Source organism: Ornithodoros turicata, chromosome 6 (genome assembly GCF_037126465.1).
Source record: "Ornithodoros turicata isolate Travis chromosome 6, ASM3712646v1, whole genome shotgun sequence".
In the NCBI taxonomy this organism is placed as follows: Eukaryota; Metazoa; Arthropoda; class Arachnida; order Ixodida; family Argasidae; genus Ornithodoros; species Ornithodoros turicata.
The window spans coordinates 23777710-23800138 of NC_088206.1; the positions used below are offsets into that span (position 1 = coordinate 23777710).

Consider the following 22429-nt stretch of genomic DNA (forward strand, 5'->3'; position numbering starts at 1 on the left):
AGAAGCTCTGTGTCCGTCATGGAGCTGCCTTATAGTATATCCCACTTACATGGCAGCATTATTATTGATATTTAAGAGCGGGAATGTGTTTGTTAGTGCTGGTGTGTTCAAGTTGTGATGAAAGGCCATCACGTGCCATAAATTCTGAATGTGTTCTTCTAGTTCACTGAAGTTGACCTCAGCTCAATGTCGACATCGTCTGTGTGTCTTCCTTGTTTTGTTCGTCGCTTCTCACAAGTTATGTACGAACCTGCTCAGTATTTATTGTTGTCCAATGAGGGGCTGTGCACATAAATGACCTACTTGCACAGCGTTTGTGCAGCATCTGTTTATATCTTTAATATGATAACGTATAACATTATGCATGGTCTACACTCTTAAAAATGAACTTCACCACATAGCACGCTCCTAGCAAACCACCACCCCGGGTGATATCGTTCCCTTCCTTGATTTGTTGAAAACGGGAGGCGTACGCCTTTTTGTGACACTTATGCAGAAATGATAATTGTCACAAAAAGGCGTACGCCTCCCGTTTTCCACAAATCATGTGAGAGGACGATGTCACTCGGGATGATGGTTGGCTTGGAGCGTGCTATGTGGTGAAGTTCATTTTTAAGAGTGTACAGTGCGCCTCATGAGACGTATGCAGGTTGCATATTGTTTCAACATATTTGGTTGTGCAACTGTGGAGCCTCCAGTGAAGACGATGAGCGGAGAAATCGTCATAATGAAGATTCGCTTTACCTGCAGGTTCATACACGTAATGATTGTCACGGTGTTGTACACTCTTAAAAATGAACTTCACCGCATAGCACGTTCCTAGCCAACCATTATCTCGAATGATATCGTTATCTGCCCTGATTTGTTGAAAACACGGGGCGTACGCCTTTTCTGTGACAATTATGAACAGCATAAGTGTCACAGAAATGGCGTACGCCCCTCGTTTTCAACAAATCAGGGCAGATAACGATATCATTCGAGATAATGGTTGGCTAGGAGCGTGCTATGAGGTGAAGTTCATTTTTAAGAGTGTACATTGTGTTGTGCCTGATACCCGCATGCAACAAGGTACACTCTTAAAAATGAACTTCACCGCATAGCACGCTCCTAGCCAACCATTATCTCGAATGATATCGTTATCTGCCCTGATTTGTTGAAAACGGGAGGCGTACGCCTTTTCTGTGACACTTATGCTACTCATAATTGTCACAGAAAAGGCGTACGCCTCCCGTCTTCAACAAATCAGGGCAGACAACGATATCATTCGAGATAGGGCAGTCTTCGAAACCGGTATCTATTGAATCAGGTTGAATCAGGGCCACCGAGTGTGTAACGTGTCAACTTCTCGAAGAGCATTGGATCCAATCATGGAGCAATGAAACATAGGAGCGGCCCCCCGCATGGTTTTCTACGGAGGGCCGGAGTTGAGCCGCTCGCAGCAGGCGAATAGGACTCTCGGATAGTCCTGTCTACCACGTGATCGCACACGTCACCCAAATAATATGGCGGCCTCTGTGATTAAAAGGAACCCGGGCATGGATTCGGGTGAGTCTGGTGTGGTCCGGAGGTCGTCATAGAAGCATACGCGTATAAAAGGTGGCATAGAATTAATTACGTGGTCACCGACGCGCGTAACAAAGCGCTGCGAACAGAAAATGAAAAGAAAGTCACGTGTTGGACAGGGAGTAATGGCTCTTGCGACTCGACCGCCAGAGGGGTCACACGCACACTCTGTTCAAGACGGCCACTCCTGTCCCTTCCTCCATGGATCCAGTGCTCTCTGCATTCAATGCATATCAAAGTTCGCAGATCCATCATCGAAGGCTGCCTATGTGACAGGGGTATTAGTGAGTAAGTAAAGTATCCGAGTACTTATGTTTAGATACATTTTGCGTATATTGAGTGAAATCTCAGATACATTTATGTGTCGGTATACTTGTACCTGTAACCCAGTTACGTTGACGAGGACTCTCAATCTTGAGGCCCTGTATTAGAGTACGATCTTCCTAAACACCTCCAGGTCTTCATATTACCCAACTAAGGAAAATAATCTCAGGCCATGTGACAAGCACTCGATGGTAGAAAGGCTCTGCCCAGGTGAGATGCTGATTCACTTGCTGGATTGCTACAGCCGCCATCCTTGCTAATTTGCGCTTTGTTTAAGATATTGCGAAAATACCGATATATTACGACTAGGCGACCACTCTCGTGAGCAATGCCATAGCGAAAGAACCTTGAATAGTCACCCCCAAGCTCTGAATGGGACTTAGACATGTGTGATCAGAAATCATGTTGGTCTATTGGTCATAAGGGTCACTAGGCGGCAGTAGTCATAAGACTGACCACAGAACACGTCAACTGCACCAGGGTTTCATCCCTCTTGCAGTGTACTAGTTCACCTGCGGTGAGCACTATGCAGGTCAGGCAGTTCTATGACAGTTCTGTGTACAGAAATTATGGTCTGTTCAATGTTACACGTAAAATTACCGTATGTGGACTGTTTGCAAGTGTGCGTTGATACTGAAGTAAGCGGTCTGCAAAAACCAATATCCAGATGTAACATGATGTAGCCAAGATGATGTATGCCCAAGCAGCTAATCTTTTCCTGCCTTTTTTTTTTTTTTTTTTTGATGTGGTAAATTAATGTGTTGTGGCATGGCTGCATTGGTCTTGTGAACCGGCGCAAGAGCAGTGAAAAGATATCCCTGATAATTACACTTTCAAAGTGTACTCGTAATGTACAAATAGTAATGTGTTTTTTTTTCTTTCTTTTTGTCTTTGTTCCCTTTCTCTTGAGCTCTCATAAGCTCTGTGTCCTCATGCAAGCATCTTGCTTGTTCTCGTACGTGGTGCTCCGCTGCGTGCATGTACCGATCTATTGACATGTATATTTCCACAACAGAATGTATTAATGAATTTCGGCAAATACATTCATCACGAATCTGAGCCGTTAAAGTTGCCACTCTCGTTTCGTAGGTACGTACATACTGGGGTGAGCATATTGCCACGTTTCATCTTTGAAGTGATTACACCTAACAAAAAACAACAAGCAACTCGGCGTCGGACGACCGGCCGATATCCACGACACGCAACGCCGATTAGCCGATGTTTCTTCGCTCAATCTCATGGACCAACCGACGACCTTGGAGAAGCTTCTGTACTTCCGCTTCTTCACCGACGCGCGCTTTCTACAATGTTCACCGCTGTGTATAAAAGCTTGTGAGCTCCCAGTCGGAGCATTCTTTACCTTAGTTCTGTCTACCGCTCTTGTGTTAGCCAGCTAAGCAGCTAGAATAAAGCGTTCACCGATTATTTGCCGTCTCGCTCGTCTGTTTTCATCCGTGACATTTCTGGTGGAGGTGCGGGGCAATCCCTGCTCAATGACCTGGAAGAACAGCAATGACTGAGTCGAAGACAGCGTGGTCTACCTGCGGAATTCGGCACATTAGGATCCCCAACCCGCAAGAAGATGACTACGGACAGCACCAACCAAACGGCGCAGCAGGTCACCGCGCCTGTCGCCCTTGCACGATCGCCGAAAACATTTACCGGAGAACTTTACGACGACGTTGACGACTGGCTCGACCATTTCGAACGGATCGCTGTGTTTAACAGGTGGAACGACGACCAGAAGCTCGTCAACATCTACTTCTTTCTTGACGGGACGGTGCGGACCTGGTTCGAGAACAGGGAGGACGCTTTTACGTCCTAGAAGGTATTTAAAGACAAGCTCCGAGAGGCATTCACTTGTGAGCAACGAACGGAACTCGCCGAACAACTACTCCAGAGTCGGGTACAGCTAACAAACGAAAGCGTCACCGGATTCGTCGAAGATGTCCTGCGGCTTTTCAAACGAGCTGACCCGAAAGTCTCTGAAGAAAAGAAGCTTGACCGGCTAATGAGAGGTGTGAAAGAGGAGATTTTTCACGCCCTATCCCGTAACCCACCCACGACGACACAAGCTTTCCTGACCGAAGCAGTCAGGATTGAGAGGGCTTTACTCTCTCGGTTCACCGTCGGACAGCGACGTCAGGACTACCAAGCCTTCGCCGCGCCTGCAGGCTTCGACGTAGACTCTCTGAGGCAATTGATCCGAGAGGTGGTCCAGGAAGAAGTACGAGCTCTCCTCCGCCCAGAAGAAACCGGAGCTCCTTTGGCCTCCATCGGGGCGATAATCAAGTAGGAGGTGCAGGAGGCACTCCAAGCGCCGCCACCCGTCGCCTAGGTACCGAAGCCAACCTACGCCGCTGGATTACGACAGCCACCAGCTGCACCGGCTGTACGGCAACAGCTGGGCGCATTCGCGACCCGCCCAACCTGCAGCACTCAGCTACCCGCCACGCGCACAAGGAACTCGCAAGACAGACGTATAGCGAACATCAGACTTGAGGCCGCTTTGCTACCACTGTGGCGAAGCCAATCACGTCTACCGCCGTTTCCCGTACCGACGACTGGGTCTACCCGGATTTTCACCCGACGCCCCCCACCCTCAGCGCGGTAGTCGCCCCGCCGCAATTGAAGATTATCTACGGTAGCAGAATGATTCTGCTGGCTCACGACGCGACCTCTCCCCGAGCGTCCCCCACCGCAGCAGGTCGCCAGGACAAGCACGTTCACCGCCACCAGCAAGACGACCTGTGTGGCGCAGCCCTAACCGGGAAAACTGAAGACTGCAGCTCCGAGATGTGAAGCTGCGGACCGACGAAAAGTTAGAATTTCTCCAACTCGACGAACAGCAACGCAGCACCGCAGCGACGCTCAAAAAATTTCCAATAACCTGCAAATAGTCATCGACGGCCATGAGACGACTGCGTTAATCGATACCGGCGCCGACGACTCTGTTATAAGTTCCACGTTTGCTAAGAAGCTTCGCAATGTGCAACCGAAGTGGGATCAGCCTGACATCGGGACTGCTGGTGGACACGTCGTAACACCGACTGGCCGATGCATGGCAGTCATACAAGTGCGTGACATCCAATACGTCGTCAGCTTCGCCATCCTGCCGAACTGCCCACGTAACGTCATCCTCGGAATGGACTTTCTACTAGAAAATAAAGCGGTCATCGACTTCACCAACGGAGTAATTTCGTTAGGGACGCCAGAAGAGGAAGACGACGATAATGCATGGCTGACACGTATAAGCGCGGAGAAGCGCACAAATACAAATATGGCAGCTATAGCAAGTCAGCGGGTCAACCTTCCTCCCTTGTCATCTCGTATTATTACTGCTGTGAGTGACACAGCCCCGAATGGCTCTCTGTTGGCCGAAGGAAACAGTCATCTCCTCCTACAACGCGGCATCGGGATAGCAAGAGGAATTGTGCCTGTCAGAGACAGAAAAATGCAGCTACTGATTACGAACTTTAGGTAGGAACCGCAGCATCTCACAAGTGGCACAAAAACAGCTGCCCTTGCGGACGATTATATCACCACAAGTATCTGTATCCTGGACAGTGCACGCACCGACTGCGCCACGGAATACCACGACCGCCCGTTCGATGTAAACCCTCAACTAACTGCGGCGCAGAAGCACACCCTTCTGCAAGTACTACGGGCTTTCAGTGACTGTTTCGCCACTTCGTCCAAAGTGCGACAGACGACGGTAGGAAAGCATCATAGTCGACGAAGACGTTCGGCCGATTCATCGTATGCCGTATCGGATGTCACCTAGAGAGTGAGAAGCCATCCGAGCACAAGTACAGGGTGTGTGCAGAAAAACATGACCCGCATTTTTACATGAAACTCGTTGTCTACTTAGCCGAGGAACTTCCGGTGGCGCACGACGGCGTATTTATGCGTGCGAAAGCTACAAAGAAATCCTGGAAGCCATACTCAGTGTAAAAAAATAAACAGAGCGCGAAAACATGGGCTTCCATGCATTAGAATAGGGCGGTCATGACAGTGCATGGTAGTGCATTTCGGACTCAGGAGAGTTATGTGCAGGCACCGCTAGGGGTACTGCCGATGAGCATCCATGTGGGACATCGTTTCGATTTATGCACCGATAGCTCCCCTAGCGGTACTTGAACACAATTCTCCTACGTCCACCGTGTTGCCCTTTCATATACACCCTGTTGTCCACCATGTTGCCCTATTCTGATGCACGGAAGCCGACGTTTTCGTTGTTCCGTTTATTTTTTAAGCTGAGTATGGCTTCCACAATTTTTCTGCAAATTTCGCACGCATAAATGCGCCATCGTGCGCCACCGGAAGTTCGTTAGTTAGGTAGGCAACAAGCTATGTGCCTAAATGCGGGTCATGTTTTTCTGCACACACCCTGTAGAAGAAATGCTGGACGACGACATTATCCAGCCGTTGACCAGTCCGTGGCGTCGCCGGTAGTACTCGTGAAGAAAAAGGATGGAACACCCAGGTTCTGCGAAACTTAACGATTAAGTAAGATTAAACTTTACCCGTAAGGACGTTTACCCGTTACCACGCATCGACGACACACTCGATCGTCTCCAAAATGCGAAGTTCATCTCCTCCATTGACCTCTAGCCGAGGTACTGGCATGTGGAAGTCGACGGACGCGATCGTGAGAAAACGGCCTTCGTTACTCCGGATGGGCTAACGAATTCAAGGTTATGCCGTTGGGCCTCTGTACAGCTCCAGCTACGTTTCAGCGAGTCATGGACACCGTACAGGCTGGGTTAAAATGGCAAACCTGCCTTGTGTACCTCGACGACGTCGTTGTCTTCGCAAGAACATTCGAGGAAGACGTAGAACAGCTGAAACAAGTTCTCGAGGCCATCAGAGCTGCGGGACTATCGTTAAAACCAGAAAAATGTCGGTTCGCCTACCAAGAACTCATGTTTCTCGGCCATCTCGTAAGCGGCGATGGCATACGCGGGGATCCCAAAAAGACAGCGGCTATCGCCAATTACCCTGTTCGTTCTAACGTTAAAGACCTACGAAGCTTCCTTGGTCTCTGCGCATACTATCGCCGCTTCATCCCAAGTTTCTCGAAAACCGTGTCACTGCTCAACGCACTGACGAAGGATGGAGCTTCGTTTGAGTGGCGCGAAGCGCAACAACGGGCGTTCGACGAATTAAAGACACGCATTCAGACTGCACCTGTGCTGGCACACTTCGACCCCAACGCCGAAACCGAAATACACACCGACGCAAGCAATGAAGGTCTCGGGGCAGTGCTGGTTCAACTACAAGACGGCCTCGAACGTGTCATCGCTTACGCAAGCAGAACGCTATCCAGGGCCGAGAAAAACTACTCGACAACAGATAAGGAGTGCCTTGCACCTATATGGGCCATCACGAAGCTGCGTCCCTACTTATAGGGACGCCCGTTCAAAGTAGTGACAGACCACCATGCTCTATGCTGGCTCGCCGGCCTGAGAGACCCGTCGGGTCGATTAGCACGGTGGAGTCTTCGGCTACAGGAGTACGACGTCACCATCACCTACAAATCGGGAAGAAAGCACAATGACGCAGACTGCTTGTCGAGGGCACCACTCCAGAGAACAGACAGCGGCGACGAGATCGACGACAGTTTCCTGGACCTCGTCAATGAGACCACTATGGCTTCAGAACAGCACAGCGACCCAGAACTGAGGCCTCTCATCGACTACCTGCAAACTCGTGCTGGCAATGTCCCTGCCGTCTTCAGACGATCGCCCCCAGCTTCTCCATACGTAACGGAGTCCTCTACAAGAAGAATCACGAGCCACAAGGCGCTACATGGCTTCTAGTTGTACAGCTTCGTCCAAACTTAACTTGAACACGGCGCCGGCCTGCGGAGCAAGAGGGACGACACCCTAGCGGGCAACTGGAATTATCGGGAGAGAGCGTTGAGGGCTGTCCTACTCGCATCACGGGGGTGCCCGTCCGAGAACTGGTGCTCCGCTTCGAATGAGCGCTTACTTTTACGTGGATATTTGTTATCTACACATCGTTCCAGTCTGTTCTGGAGATTGCTGCGGGCGATTGAAATCTTCGCCATCTGATCATTGATTGTCCGCGCCGTTAGCAACCATGTCATTGGTATACGTCATATTGTTGTAGTGGCGTCACATTGATTGGAAATAAGCAATAGCATGAAAGCTATGGAATAATAATACACGTAAATGCATTGCGCTGGAAAAGATTGTTGCTTAAAGGACCACATTCCGCGCCACGTTGTATCATATGTTCGTTGTGGCCAGCCAGTTGACACGCTTGTTCCATTCTCACAGTGAATCCCCTTGTGACGCAGTGTGCTAGCGAAGAAGTTAAACATGCTAACTAAATAACAACAACAACGAGGATGAGCAGCTTGCTATACGTCGAAATCATTTATGGTAAAGAAAGCTTTGTAGAACGTCGTTTATTTTATTTTTTTTTCATGCGAATTTTTCATGCGACATCACAATGTGGTTACTCGCTCGCATTATTCACATATTCATATTCACTGTCCATTACCACTTTCATGCTGCTTCAAGAATAACTCGGGTTCGTTACGCGAGTGAAACTATCTTGTAGCGCTTGAACGCACAAGGCCTCTCCCGCGCGCTTAATAGCAAGGAAACTGCAGTTTTGAGGCAACTGATGTTGCTTCACAGCTATCAGCGATATCAGGTGGCACAATGTCACGTAATCACTACAAAACAAGCTGAAGCTTTGGGTCTCCTATCATTGCCCATTCGAAGCGGAGCAACAGTTCTCAGACGGGCACCCCCGTGATGCGAGTAGGACAGCCCTCAACGCTCTCTCCCGATAATTCCAATTAGAGCCGCTAGGGTGGCGTCCCTCTTGCTCCGCAGGCCGGCGCCGTGTTCAAGGTAAGTTTGGACGAAGCTGTACCTTCAGGGATGCACCCGGAAATCCTCGCATCCTGTCACGACGAGCCGTCTTCGGGTCACCTGGGGTACAGCAGAACACTGGCCCGCATAAGGGAAAAATACTACTGACCAAAGCTAGCCAAAGCTGTCCAGCAGTACGTGAGAACGTGTAGAGAATGTCAACGCCGAAAAACGCCACCAGTGCGTCCGTCTGGGTACCTTCAGCCGTTTCCGCCGCCGTCGGCACCGTTTGAGCAGATGGGGATGGACCTACTCGGAGCCTTCCCGCGATCGTCTTCCGGAAATCGTTGGATAATCGTTGCGACGGACTACCTAAGGGCCAGTTCTCACTTGACGACGCCCGCCGTGACGTCGTGAGCTGGCGGCGGAAATAGACGCGCATTTCCGGAGTCGGGAGAGGAGAGACGTCGAGCCAAAAAAACTGCCATGCCGAACTTCTTTTATGACGTCGGCGAAAGCTGCCGAAAACGACAGCTGGCGACCAATTAGGTGACACAGAAAGGCCACGCCCCCTGATTTTTCGTCTGCTTTGGACGACGGAAGGCCACTGTGGTGGGAACATGAAAATTGTGCGCGCTGATGGGGCGGCGGAAATGCGCCTCTACTTCCGCCGCCCGCTCACGACGCCGCGTCGGGCGTCGCCAAGTGAGAACTGGCCCTAACACGCTACGCCGAGACAAAATCCCTCCCTCAAGGGACTGCCGCTGAAGTGGCGAAGTTCTTCGTTGAATGCATTGTACTCCGGCACGGAGGTTCCACGACCATAATCACCGACAGAAGAACAGCATTCACAAGCAGACTCACCCAAGAAATTCTCCGCCTCAGTCATACCGTCCACCGCAGAACGACGGCGTACCATCCACAAACAAACGGCCTCACCGAGCGGCTAAACAAAACTCTTGCCGACATGATTTCGACGTACGTCGACGTAGAGCCAAGACGTGGGACGAAATATTGCCGTACGCCACGTTCGCTTGCAACATGACAGTCCAAGAAACAACTGGGTTCACGCCGTTTCACCTTGTGCACGGACGTGATGCAGCAACGATGCTCGACGCGATGCTGCCTCACGAGCCCAGTGAAGAAGAAAGCGATGCCCTGGACTTCAGCCAACGGGCCGAGGAAGCTCGCCAGCTCGCCAGGCTACGGATCGGACAGCAACAACGCGAGGATACGAGAAGGTACAATCTACGTCGACGAAACACACAGTTTAGCCCAGGGGACCTGGTATGGGTGTGGACTCGGATCCGACGACGAGGGTTAAGCGAGAAACTTCTCAAACGCTATTTCGGCCCATACAAAATACCCAGACGCATAGGAGAGGTGGACTACGAAGTCGCACGTCAAGACAGCACAGCTTCTCGGTGAACCCCGACCCCTGAAACAGTTCATGTCGTTCGCCTCGAGCCGTACTACTCCATGTAGTTTGGAAGACCTCCCGGAACCAAAAGAAAACTGGCTACTTTTTTTTTTGTTTGCTTCAAGGGTGCTCATCGGCTAAACCCTAGCCCGGCACGCCCACCGAAACTGCTCTAGGGCCGTCGTCACAAGTTCAGGCATCGAGGCGATGCCACGTCTGCGGAGGGGGCAGTGCCACGTATCATCTTTGAAGGGATTACATCTAACAAAAAACAACAAGCAACTCGGCGTCGGACGGCAAGCCGATGTCCACGACACGCAACGCCGATTAGCGAGCGATGCTTCCAGAAGCATCTGTTCCTTCGCCCAATCTCATGGACGAATCGACGACCTTGGAGAAGCTTCTCTACTTCCGCTTCTTCACCGACGCGGGCTTTCTACAATGTTCACCGCTGTGTATAAAAGATTGAGAGCTCCCAGTCGGAGCATTCTTTACCTTAGTTCTGTCTAAGAGCTACCGCTCTTGTGTTAGCCAGCTAAGCAGCTAGAATAAAGCGTTCGCCGATTATTCGCCGTCTCGCTCGTCTGTTTTCATCCGTGATAATATAAAGCAGGGTTCACACTGCTGCGTTTCATTGTGTGAGGGCGAGCGTTGGTTACCATGGCAACACACGCGTGCGATACCTTCTGCAGCAAAACGCAAGGAGTTCGCCCGAGCTGAACTTTTCCGACGCACGCACCAACCAAGCGGAGAACCAATCATAAGGTTGTGTTCCGAGCATGCGCCTTGAGGCCATCTTCCCTTGGAGAGCGGGGACATGACGCAAGGCGCTCATTGGCTGAGACTTGCGACAACCGCATATATCAAGGGCCCGAAACTCGTCAGTTCCTTTGCGGGATAAAGTGAGGCGCTTCATGCGTTTCACGTCATCAGACGTCAGAAAACGTCATAAATTGAACGTCATGGAGACATCCGGTGGCTAGTGATTACTGATTGGTTTCCATGAGAATGAATTCGTTTTCTGAGCGATGATTGGCCGTTTTCAAATTTGTTCGAGAGGAGGAAAGTAGTGAGAGAGAAACAGATGACACGTCATTTACGTCATTCGCGACATAATCAAAAAGGAAAAAAAAAGGGTGGCTAGTCCTCAGTCATTGGTCCAGCTCCGGAGGCCACGTGAGTTTTCAGCTACAATAGATTTCTACTACAGCTGCGCGCCCCTGCATATATGTAGGTGAACAGCCTAGCAGAATGCTTGCGTTGCCCATGTAGAGGAGGTGGTGTCCCTCTACATGAGTCCCGTCCCGACCGGCGATGATGGTATGCCTCGGAGAGGCGATGACGGTGGCCTGTCTCCATGGCAGCGCCGGTGGAACTGGAGCCGGTGCTCCACACTGTTAAAACAGAACTTCACCACATAGCACGCTCATAGCCAACCATCATTCCGAATGATATCATTCTATGCATTGATTTGTTGAAAATGGGAGGAGGCGCCTACCTGGGACACATTATCTTGTCCCAGGTAGGCGCCTCCCCCCTGTTTTGAACAAATCAGGACACAATGATATTGTGGATACCTAGCAGATAATAAGGAACATAGGTCCGTGCTGTGCACCTGCCAGGTAACAACTGGCCGGCGCGTTTATTGCGTCGTCGTCACCATGATGGCGTCCACAGAGGGCGCTACAGGGCTCCCCCCTCTAGAGCGTCGTCCGACTGGAGACCGTCGGAAGAGAGAGACCATGTCACAGTCCTTCGGTGGCTTCAGTGTGACTGAATAGGCGGGAAGGTCCAAGTAGGTGTTAAAGGGGATGACGGAGGAGACGTACGCTGGCTTCACGCGATCAAGGGCTACCGTGTCGTGTTTGCCACCGAGGTCGACGACGACGGTCTTTGAGGTGCGGGAGAGCACAGGGTACGGTCCGGAGTAGTGTGGCGTAAGGGGTGGCTTGGCGCGGTCGGTTCTGATGAAGACGTGCGAAGCGTTCTTGAGGTCCTGGCTGACGAAGACGGTTCTCCGCGTCGGGATGCGCGGCGCAACCGGGGTGATGGAGCGGAACAAGTCATGGGGCTTGTCGATGTACGCGGTCTGGGATGGAGGGGGCTTGGCGGGGCTGGGGGTGAGAAAATCACCTGGGAGCCAGATCGGGGAGCCGTACACCAACTCTGCTGAACTGCAGCTAAGGTCTTCCTTGACGGAGGATCTGATGCCCAGCAGTGCGAAGGGAAGGTGTTGGCTCCAGTGCGCGGGGTTATCGTGAGCAGTGAGTGCCACCTTCAGTTGCCGGTGTAGTCGCTCGACTAGCCCATTCGCCGCGGGGTGATAGGCAGTCGTGTGGATATGGCGAGTTCCGAGCAGCTGCGTAAGGGCGGTGAACAGAGAGCACTGAAACTGCCGTCCGCGGTCAGTGGTCACGATGGAGGGGCATCCGAACCGCGCGATCCATGATGCGACAAAAGCTTCAGCGACTGATTCAGCGGTGATGTCGGTCAGCGGGACTGCTTCGGGCCACCTCGTAAATCGATCGATACAGGTTAGAATGTACCTGTAACCTTGAGATGGTGGCAGGGGACCGACGATGTCCACATGCACATGATCAAATCGGGCGCGAGGTGGCAGGAACGGTTGAAGTGGAGTTCGAGTGTGGCGGCCGACCTTCGCGCGCTGACAAGGGATGCAGGTCTTGACCCAGCGTTGGACATCCTTGTTCATGCGCGGCCAGGCGTAGCGTTGTGTCAGGAGCTTTTGGGTCGCGCCCACGCCAGGATGGGAAAGGCCGTGGGTCGAGTCGAAGATAGGCCGGCGCAACGTGAGGGGAATGAACGGTCGATTAACGCCTGTGCTGGTATCGCAAATGACAGTCGTCGGTGTGGCCGGGATAGGGACTTTGCGCAGCACCAGTGACGTGTCTTGCGTGGCTAGCAGTTGTTGGAGTTCGGAGTCGTCAGCTTGAGCCGCTGCGATGTCCTCGAGACCGACGGTGCATGGCGTAGAAATGGAATCAATGCGAGAGAGGGCGTCCGCGGCACTGTTGTCCACACCGTGCACATGACGTATGTCCGTCGTGAATTCCGAAATGTACGCCAGATGCCGGACTTCGCGGGCGAGGTAGTCGGTGCGGTTGGTGCGAAATACGAATGCGAGGGGCTTATGATCGGTTAAAACATGAAATGTGCGGCCTTCCAGGAAGTACCGGAAATGACGGACTGCTGCGTAGATGGCCAAAAGCTCGCGACCAAAGACACTGTAGCGAGTTTGCGCGTCGTTTAGTCGGTGGGAAAAGAACGCCACAGGGTACCAGGCTTCGTCGATATGCTGCTGCAAAACTGCGCCCACAGCGGTGCTAGACGCATCTACCATGAGACGGCTTGCGGCGTCGTGCCGGGGGTGGACTAGCATAGCAGCGTCCGCTAGGGCCTGCTTGATATTCGCAAAGGCGGCGTCAGCGGACTGCGACCAAGGGACGCTTGACGATGGCTTCGGGTTGTTGCGGAGCATGTCCGTGAGTGGCTGAATGATGGCTGCACATCTAGCAATGAACCGACGGTGGAAGTTCACCAAGCCAAGAAAGCGACGTAGTTGACGGTTCGTCGTTGGCTTGGGGAAATCAGTGATGGCCTTCACTTTATGCGCAAGAGGATGGATTCCGTCGGAGGACACGTGATGCCCGAGGAACTCGAGCTCGGGGACTCCAAAAGTGCACTTCTTTGCATTAACCACTAAGCCGTATTTCTGGAGACGGCTGAAAAGCTGCTGGAGGTGCTTCTCATGTTGTTCTTCGGTGGGACTGAAAACGAGAAGATCATCTATATAGGCAATTACGAAGTCGAGGCCTCGGACAACTTCGCTGATAAAACGTTGAAACGTTTGAGCGGCGTTTCTTAGTCCGAAAGGCATTCGCACATACTCAAACAATCCAAAAGGCGTTGTAATTGCTGTCTTGGGTATGTCTTCAGGCTCGACTGGGATTTGGTGGTACGCCTTTACTAGATCTATCTTTGAAAAAGTAGTGGCACCGGCAAGGCGTTCCGCGAAGTCGTGGAGGTGTGGCAGCGGGTATCCGTCGGGGATTGTTCTTGCATTAAGAGCGCGGTAATCCCCGCAGGGCCGGCAGTCGTTGGGCTCCTTTTTGGGCACCATATGCAGCGGCGAAGCCCAGCTGCTAGATGACGGACGGATGATGCCCAGGTCCAACATGTGTTCGAACTCACGACGAGCAATGGAAAGGCGTTCGCCAGATAGTCGTCGAAAGGTCGCCGTGATGGGAGGGCCTGAGGTCTCAATGCGGTGCGTAACATGATGCGCGGCTGGCGCTGAAAGATTGCAGGGCTTGAGTACCTAGCAGATAATAAGGAACATAGGTCCGTGCTGTGCACCTGCCAGGCAACAACTGGCCGGCGCGTTTATTGCGTCGTCGTCATCATGATGGCGTCCACAGAGGGCGCTACAATATTATTCGGAATGATGGTTGGCCATCTTCGTCGTTGTCCACGGCCCGCTACACACGTATGCGTACGCACGCATACGCAATAGTGTGAACCTTCTTACAGTGTGTATACGATGCCATGGTGTTCCCAAATAGAACTTCTTTACATGATTGTAATGTCGTTAAAGAAGTGTAATTGCTGTTCACTCTCAGAAAAAAGGGTGGAGCAGTTATACCTTTTAGGAGGTAATAGTTGGTGCATATGTTGTGCCTAAAAGGTTGCAAAGGTCTACCTGCTACCTCACTCTGATTCGGTGAGCGAGGGGGGCGTACGCCTTTTTGTAGTAATTTGGGTATATGATAATTGCTTTCGTCACCCTGTTACACCCTTTATCAGACGCTATGTTGACCTAGGTGGTGACTATAGAAGTTACCATCTTTTCACACCCTTTTTTCTTAGAGTGTTCCTGGACGGTCAAACGCCGCGCCATTTACGCATTCGAAAGACGGATATGTGCGCGGTGCGTGACTTCGTAAGGAATAAAGTGTTGCATCTGTGACAGGATTGCGATGTGTGGGATTTTAATCGTGATTAACATCGCCTCTGTTTTTTTTTATTATTTAAATCACTTCCCCTTTTATTATATTCTGCTTGAAAATGATACGGGTTGGAAGATTAGAATGGAGGTGAAGGCGTGGCGTAGTGTCACACGCAGTTTATTAAATCAACCAATCAACTCAAGAACACTCGTCCTGAGATTTATTGCTACTACGGTACAGCTTACTCCACACTCTTAAAAATGAACTTCACCACATAGCACGCTCCTAGCCAACCATCACCCCGAATGACAACGTTCTCGCTCTAGATTTGTTGAAAACGGGAGGAGGAGCCTATTTTGTGCCGTGCATAATGGCACAAAGTAGGCTTCTCCTCCCATTTTCAACAAATCAGGGGCGAGAACGTTGTCATTCGGGATGATGGTTGGCTAGGAGCGTGCTATGTGGTGAAGTTCATTTCTAAGAGTGCAGTCAGGCCAGAGAAAGACACCATGTATACACCTTGCACTTACAATGTGTAAGTATACGCGTGACTAGAATGGTGCCGGACACGTAGCGGCAGAAGACTCTACAGCGGTCTGTAGCTGTAACGGCGAGCATACCGTGTTTGCAAAAGGCACAGCACCTTCGTCGAAAAACTCCCGTACTGCGTCTCTTTTCCACTACCCTAGTAAAAAAAAACAGCCTGGATCCACTGTGGAACCAGCCTGGAAAGGCCATCCCAGGCTGGGGCTAGGCTGGCCAAGGCTGTTTCCATGCTGGGTCTAGTGCTGTTTGAATTTCCATTCTGAGACCATCCAACTTCCACTCTGAAACCAGGATGGTTCCCTGCTGGAGCCGAGCTGGAAATGGGATATTCCAGCGACTACGCTGGAATGTGCGAGTTTGTTCACTGTGAACACTGTGAAGATAATGTTGGCTTATATACGGGGGGAAAAGCCGAAATTAATTTCACAAATGTGTGCAAATAATTTATGCCCAAATATAATGAAATAAAAGAAAATAATAAAATAAAAAATAAAATAATAAAATAAATACCCAAAGGTGTGCAATGTTATGCACAGAACTCCACGTACATGAGCAGATTGCAAAAAAAATTATTGTTGATTAGCTTCACGCTGCGAAACGTGAGCTTTCCCGGTTTGTCAAACCGAAACTTTAGCCATAATGCTCTCATCGTAAAATGCGACCAACCGCCATCGGCATTAACTCAGAATCTGATTTGAACTGGGAAGCGTCGGTTGTTGTGTTGGCGTCGCAGCCTGGTAATTTAGGTGTTTCCTCCTGCATTTCACCTATATGTTCTTCGCCGACCATATAAAAGTGTGAACGTCTTTGCATTTGTGTAGTCATGTGCTCTGTTATGCATTTTGTTCCTGAATCCGTGCACGAGCTCTATTACGACAAAGGGTAAGCTGCGTGTGTAGTACCGTTGATCCCCAAGTCCTAAATCTGAACCAAGAGGTGCAGTAGTGACCCGATACTTATCTATAGTTATCTGAACTGCCTTCATGATGTGTCATTGTCCCGCTTGCACGGGACGGACTTTGTCGGACAGTCAAATGAAAACGAGCGATTGAGAAGTGACCTTTGTGATTTCGCACATGCCAAACTTTGCATCAAACTGTCACTTTATCGTCTCATAGTGTTGCCACTGTTGCTGCATGTACACTATTTGTAGTATGTCTATTATCATACCTGTTATGGGGTGTTAGTTATTGTTGTTTAAATAAATATTTGAATTTATTGCTGATTGTCACTTTATTCATTTGTTATAGTGTGTTTCCAGTTTCTGCTTTGCGCAGCAATTTATCTTCTATAAGTTGCTTCTACTTGAGCGGAACCTCCTGCTTTGGAACATAAGTTCCAGCAGAAGGTACAGGCTGAAGTGGAAGCACTCCTACATCGGGACCCGATAATCCGGTTGAAGACACGCTGCATATCCAGCCTTGTTCCAGCCTGCGTCCTCTGTGGAACCAGTTCTAGACCAGTCTTTCTCCGGCTGGATGCAGCCTGTTTCTAGCCTGGTACAAGCCCGTTTACTGGCTAGATACAGTCAAATTCCAGGCAGGAACCAGCCTGTTTCCAGGCTAGATCCAGTCATATTCCAGGCTGGAACCAGTCCAATAATCCAGCTGGAATTGTCACTGCATTTCCAGCTGAAATAGGCATTAGAGCACAAATACAGATGTGCAATGCCTCCCTTCACCAGGAAGCCGACGCAAATGAAGGAAGGAACGTTGCAAACAGGCGCAAAATAAAGAGGAGAGAAGCGTAGGGTGCTACACGAGCGACCTCAGCAATCCACAAGCATTCCGAAGCTATGGGACTATGGCATGAACGGAACAGCCAAACCGATGGATAGTCGGCCACATTACATGCGGCAACTGAGCTATCAACGAACGGGACGGACAAGCGTGCCATACTTGTCTTTCTCCTGCGCGATGTCTTTTCGGTGCCCTCGTCCCACTGTATTTCCTATTGGATCTTTCATCATACTACATGTGTATTTATTCATGAATTGTCATCATACCTCATTGTTATGACGTATAGTCAAATATATGAGGCTGATTTAAATTTCAATAAATCTGATTTTTTTTAGATCATGATTTTTTTTCAACCCTGAGTGGTGGTGAGCCATAACGGTGCGAGGGCGAAGTTTTGCAATTAAGCAATCGACATACTTTATACAATGTCTTTACAACTCCGACAAAAATATCGCTGTCATATGTAGAGGTATCACAGCTCGACATTACCTGACGTTCGTGGTGCTCTTCGCCAGTTAGCCACCGCCACCAACGCGAAATCACAATTGCACGTATCACAACTGCACAGGTGGCATCGACAACGTGTTATGGCATTGGCAAACCATACCGCAAATAATTAAATAAATAAAAACACTGCAATGATTACGCGTACGTCGATCTTGCAGACTCTCTCTGCCACCATCGCCATTCTGCGTTCCCGTATGCTGCGTAGAGAGAGAGAGAGAGAGAAATCTTGAAAGAACTCTGATATCACTTACGGCAACTCTACCACTGCCGTTATAAAAATGGCGGCGACCCCCATGGTTATTTCGGAATGGATGATTCATATATATGTATTTTTTTTTTTTTTAGTTATGGGATCTTTTTCTGGAAATGCAGGGTGGTTTCACAGTTCGATGTGACTTCCAGAATATCGTCTGAGTTTGAAAAAGTGAAGAAGGTGATCCTTAACATTGTAAGTCGTGGCAAAAAATTCGCCGAGGATAAATACTGTTCAATAAAGAACCAATTTGGGCCTGTTGGTCACACATAATAAACTCGCTAAAACAGTGCTAAAAACAAATAAGGACGACACTGGACGGACGCACTGCACCTTCAACAAAGGTTTAATGTGCCGACACCCTACACACCTTATACAACACACCAGCGCCACTCCATAAACACGTTTTATGTCCGTGTTTTCAAGGAATTCATGTATCTTATAAGAATAAAAGACTGAACACGAACTAACACAATTATCTGCAAACAACTTTATCTGCATTGCTTACTCAACAATAAAGCGCCCCTGCCCTTCTTGAAAAGTTGGGTTTTCTGAAACACTTTGCCTGAACATTTAAAACCATACTGATAGAATAGTTAGAAAGCAAGCGAGCTGGTGATATACAGGTTGTTCCACTTAAGAGTGACCCCTAATTATTAAAAAAAATTACTTGAGATAAAAATTAGAAACCTTCTGCGTCATACTTGTGAAGGTTTTTGCTGTCCAAACTGGTGGTTTCCATCAGTGTACCTCATTAATTTGTCTCATTAGCTTAATTGAGCTCAAAAAGTTCCCAAGGAACGATACGAGGCCCGTATACGACGCCAAAGTACGACGTGCCTACATAGTCCAAACATATACAGCCAAGCTCTCCGAAAGCTGCGTTAGCGCCTCGAAGCAACCGTGGCTATGAGTGACGTACAGACGGGGATAGTTATGGAGAGTTAAGGGTTGGGGGCAGGGGGTTAGTATGCGTCCTGGGCAGACTTCAGAGGGAACTCTGCTGACATTCGTCTGGAAGGTGTGCCGGAAAATCCAAAACCTGCTTTACTGCGCGTGCTGTGGCAGTATTTGGAGCACGTGGCTCACATGCTTCTTTGTAGCGTACGCGGAGGTTCAAGGTTGAAGAATGTGTAATCGTTACTTAGCTTTAAATATTGGACTGCACTATTAGTGATTCACAAAGATTTGGAGAGTAGTAACAGGTCCCGCAACACTTACAAACGGTTGCCCAGGGTCTTCCCAATGATTGTCATGATAAGGTCAACCAAGATTTCCCTGTAGGGAAAGATATAGCCGTCAATGTGTGAGTATAACCATGTGCGGAAGGGCGTCATCAGTCGCGGGCGTTTTTTTTTTACACACATTGTATGCACAAATACATAGGCTGGAGGAGACAGAGGGAAACACTCCCTGTTAAAGTCTCCGCCCTAATGCGCATATCGGGGTTACATCAATTACGAGCATTGATATTAATAACAAAGTCTACAAAGTATCAATAGCACTACCGCCAAACACAATGCGCTCTAATGGTAAAATTTACACTAACCTACGGTAACTACACTAACAATACAAAACGGTAACAGAATATTCAGATCACAGAACAGTGGAAATTAGAACACATAGGCAATTAAAAAAATACTTTTCTTGACGACGAATGACGAGAAATTACTATCTTTATTAATTTGGGGGGGGGGGGGGTAGACATTTCCATACCGGCACAAAGTGTACCGAACGAATTACATATTTTAGATGTTGAAATAATCAGCACGTCTCGAAAAGAATGGTCCGAGATGTCAACCAGAGTGTGCGCTGAGCCAACGACATCAAGTACACCAATGACTGAAAAGGATGAACGACGCCACGATATCCCAGCGTTAAAATTTCCAGGTCTCATAGTCCACAATACCAGAATTTCAAATTGCAATATCAAAGCTTATACCTGCGATGGTTGAGAATGACCGCGTTTTAAGATGGAACGCCACTGAGCAACGTGTCAGCTACACGCGTCTTCGATGTCGGTTGAAGTCGTTTTAGCGAACGAAATTCACATCTTAGCGAAGGCTATGGGCTCAGCAGGGCGGATGTGCTGGAGCAACACAAAACGAAGCGACATTGCTTGGTCTATAGTCAGGTGATTAATAATAATAATTCGTTGCTTTACGTCACGAGACAAATGTGTACGGTCAGGTGTGACCTTTACATACTCGTGTGTTTCACCTAACATGAAAAAAAACACATGAAAAAAAGCGATTTCACTGAACATTGTGAGATCGACGCTATTATTCTTGCGGGAGATTTCCCTATTACTTCTGAGTACTTTTATCAAATTTAATTCCCGTGAAATTGAATTTTCTCAATTGACCTCCGAAATTCGCGAACTCATCCTCACCTTTTTCTTTTTTGTTTTACAGAAACAGAAAGCTCACGTCGGATTTATCCCAGTGCATTATTGTAAAAAACAGCATTCCCTACTGCTTTGGTAATAGCTTTAAAAAATATGTAAGAAACGTTGTTTCAGGACGCGAAAATTGTCGCGAGATGGTCATCTGCACCTTCCTGTTCCCTTCTTCTTTCAGATACCTTTGCGTAGCAGCCATGCTGCCGTTATCAGAAGAAGCTTTTTTGAGGGAAGGTGAACGGGCAGTTACATGGCCTTCTCGCATCACTTTTTCCGGAGATCCAAGCGCGGCCGGCAATTGGCACGTCTCGAAAAGACTTTATAGTATTTTTTGCGGCTATTACCGTCGAACAAATGAATGTATTTTCCAATAGAATTAAGTAAATCCGGCATTCAGTTTCTGTTTCTGTAAAAAAACGAAAAAGAGTGACGTTGACTTCGCAAATTTTGGAGTGAATTCGGAAAATCTGATTTCCCGCTAATTAAATTTCATAAAAGTGATCAGAAGTCAGTGTTCAGACAAGTAGATTTTTCAATACGATTTTTTTGTGAAACACCCTGTATACGGTGTTCCACGAGAGGATGTCACTAAATCACTAAAAATAAGTTACTTCAAAAAATGATAAAACTACCTGGAATACACTCATACAGACTTTTCCCACAGATTGAGTCCGTTTGCATTCCTGTAACATTTTAAGCTAATTTGGATAATTAAACTCGAAAAACTACAATGGTGAAAGTCACTGAAAAGGTTCGAACTGTAGGGAGCTAAGCTAACACGCCGCAGAACATCAGTTTCTCTCTTGTACAATGGTTTCTCGCTCAACTCTTTCCACTCTTTCCCGAGGTTCTCAATGTCTTGAAGTGACATTTGAACGTATCCCACAGACCTTTACAGCGCTTTCGACAGTCGTACACTAGAAAGAAGAAAATGTACACATACAAGTAGTCCGTATACGAAGCGTGCGCAGAACCATCAACGGTATCCCGTATGTACGCAAAAGCGATAGCGTACGTAAGGGAAAGCGTTGATGGCTCTGCGCACGCCCACACTTTTAGAAACGAACTTCACCGCATAGCACGCTCTTAGTCAACCAGCACCTCGAATGATATCGTTATACGCCTTGATTTCTTGAAAACGCGAGGCGTACGCCTTTTTTGTGACAGTTATGAACAGTATAAATGTCACAAAAAAGGCGTACGCCTCCCGTTTTCAACAAATCAGGGCAGATAACGATATCATTCGAGGTGATGGTTGGTTAGGAGCGAGCTATGCGGTGAAGTTCACTTGTAAGAGTGCTAAACAAAAAGAAGAGAGCTTCACGCAGTGCGCGAAGCTCGCATTATGTTTTGCGCGTGCGCAGAACAATCAATGTTATCCCTTACTTTCGCAAAGCCGCTAGCGTACAATACACTAAAGCTCTCTATTAGCGAGTTTTAGAAAAACATTGAAGTTTCCGTAGATGGGTAGAAATCCAGCGAACCGGTAGAGATGTAGGAAGGGAGTTGCCTCAGGACAGAAGCCGCCGATATTTCGAACAGAGACTGTTCTTCTTCTGGGCCCAGAAGAAGAACAGTCTCTGTTCGAAATATCGGCGGCTTCTGTCCTGAGGCAACTCCCTTCCTATTGAAGTTTCCGGTAATTTTTCCGAAAATATTATAAGCCAATTGCCTCATTCCTTTAGAATGGGTGACATCACGTTTTGCTGATATGTGATTGACTGACAGCGATGCGGAATCGGAATCAGGCTTACGATTTCTTAAGGCTCCCTAGTGGCTGGCGACTGACGATAGACACGTTGATAAGGACGAAAGGTGTGATTGTAGCGTGGTTTGTTTTCTTGTTGCACAGAAGGGA

At 48.8% G+C, this 22429-nt stretch overlaps 1 protein-coding gene across 2 annotated transcripts in view; it reads right to left on the reverse strand.

Moving 5' to 3' along the window:
- Positions 1-22429, reverse strand: part of LOC135397743 (uncharacterized) — a 186350-nt gene that overhangs the window by 104488 nt on the left and 59433 nt on the right. For both annotated transcript variants that reach the window (XM_064629339.1, XM_064629338.1), the window contains exon 3: positions 19392-19448. In XM_064629339.1, the coding sequence (XP_064485409.1) occupies positions 19392-19448 (57 nt within the window). The remainder of the gene's footprint in view (positions 1-19391; positions 19449-22429) is intronic.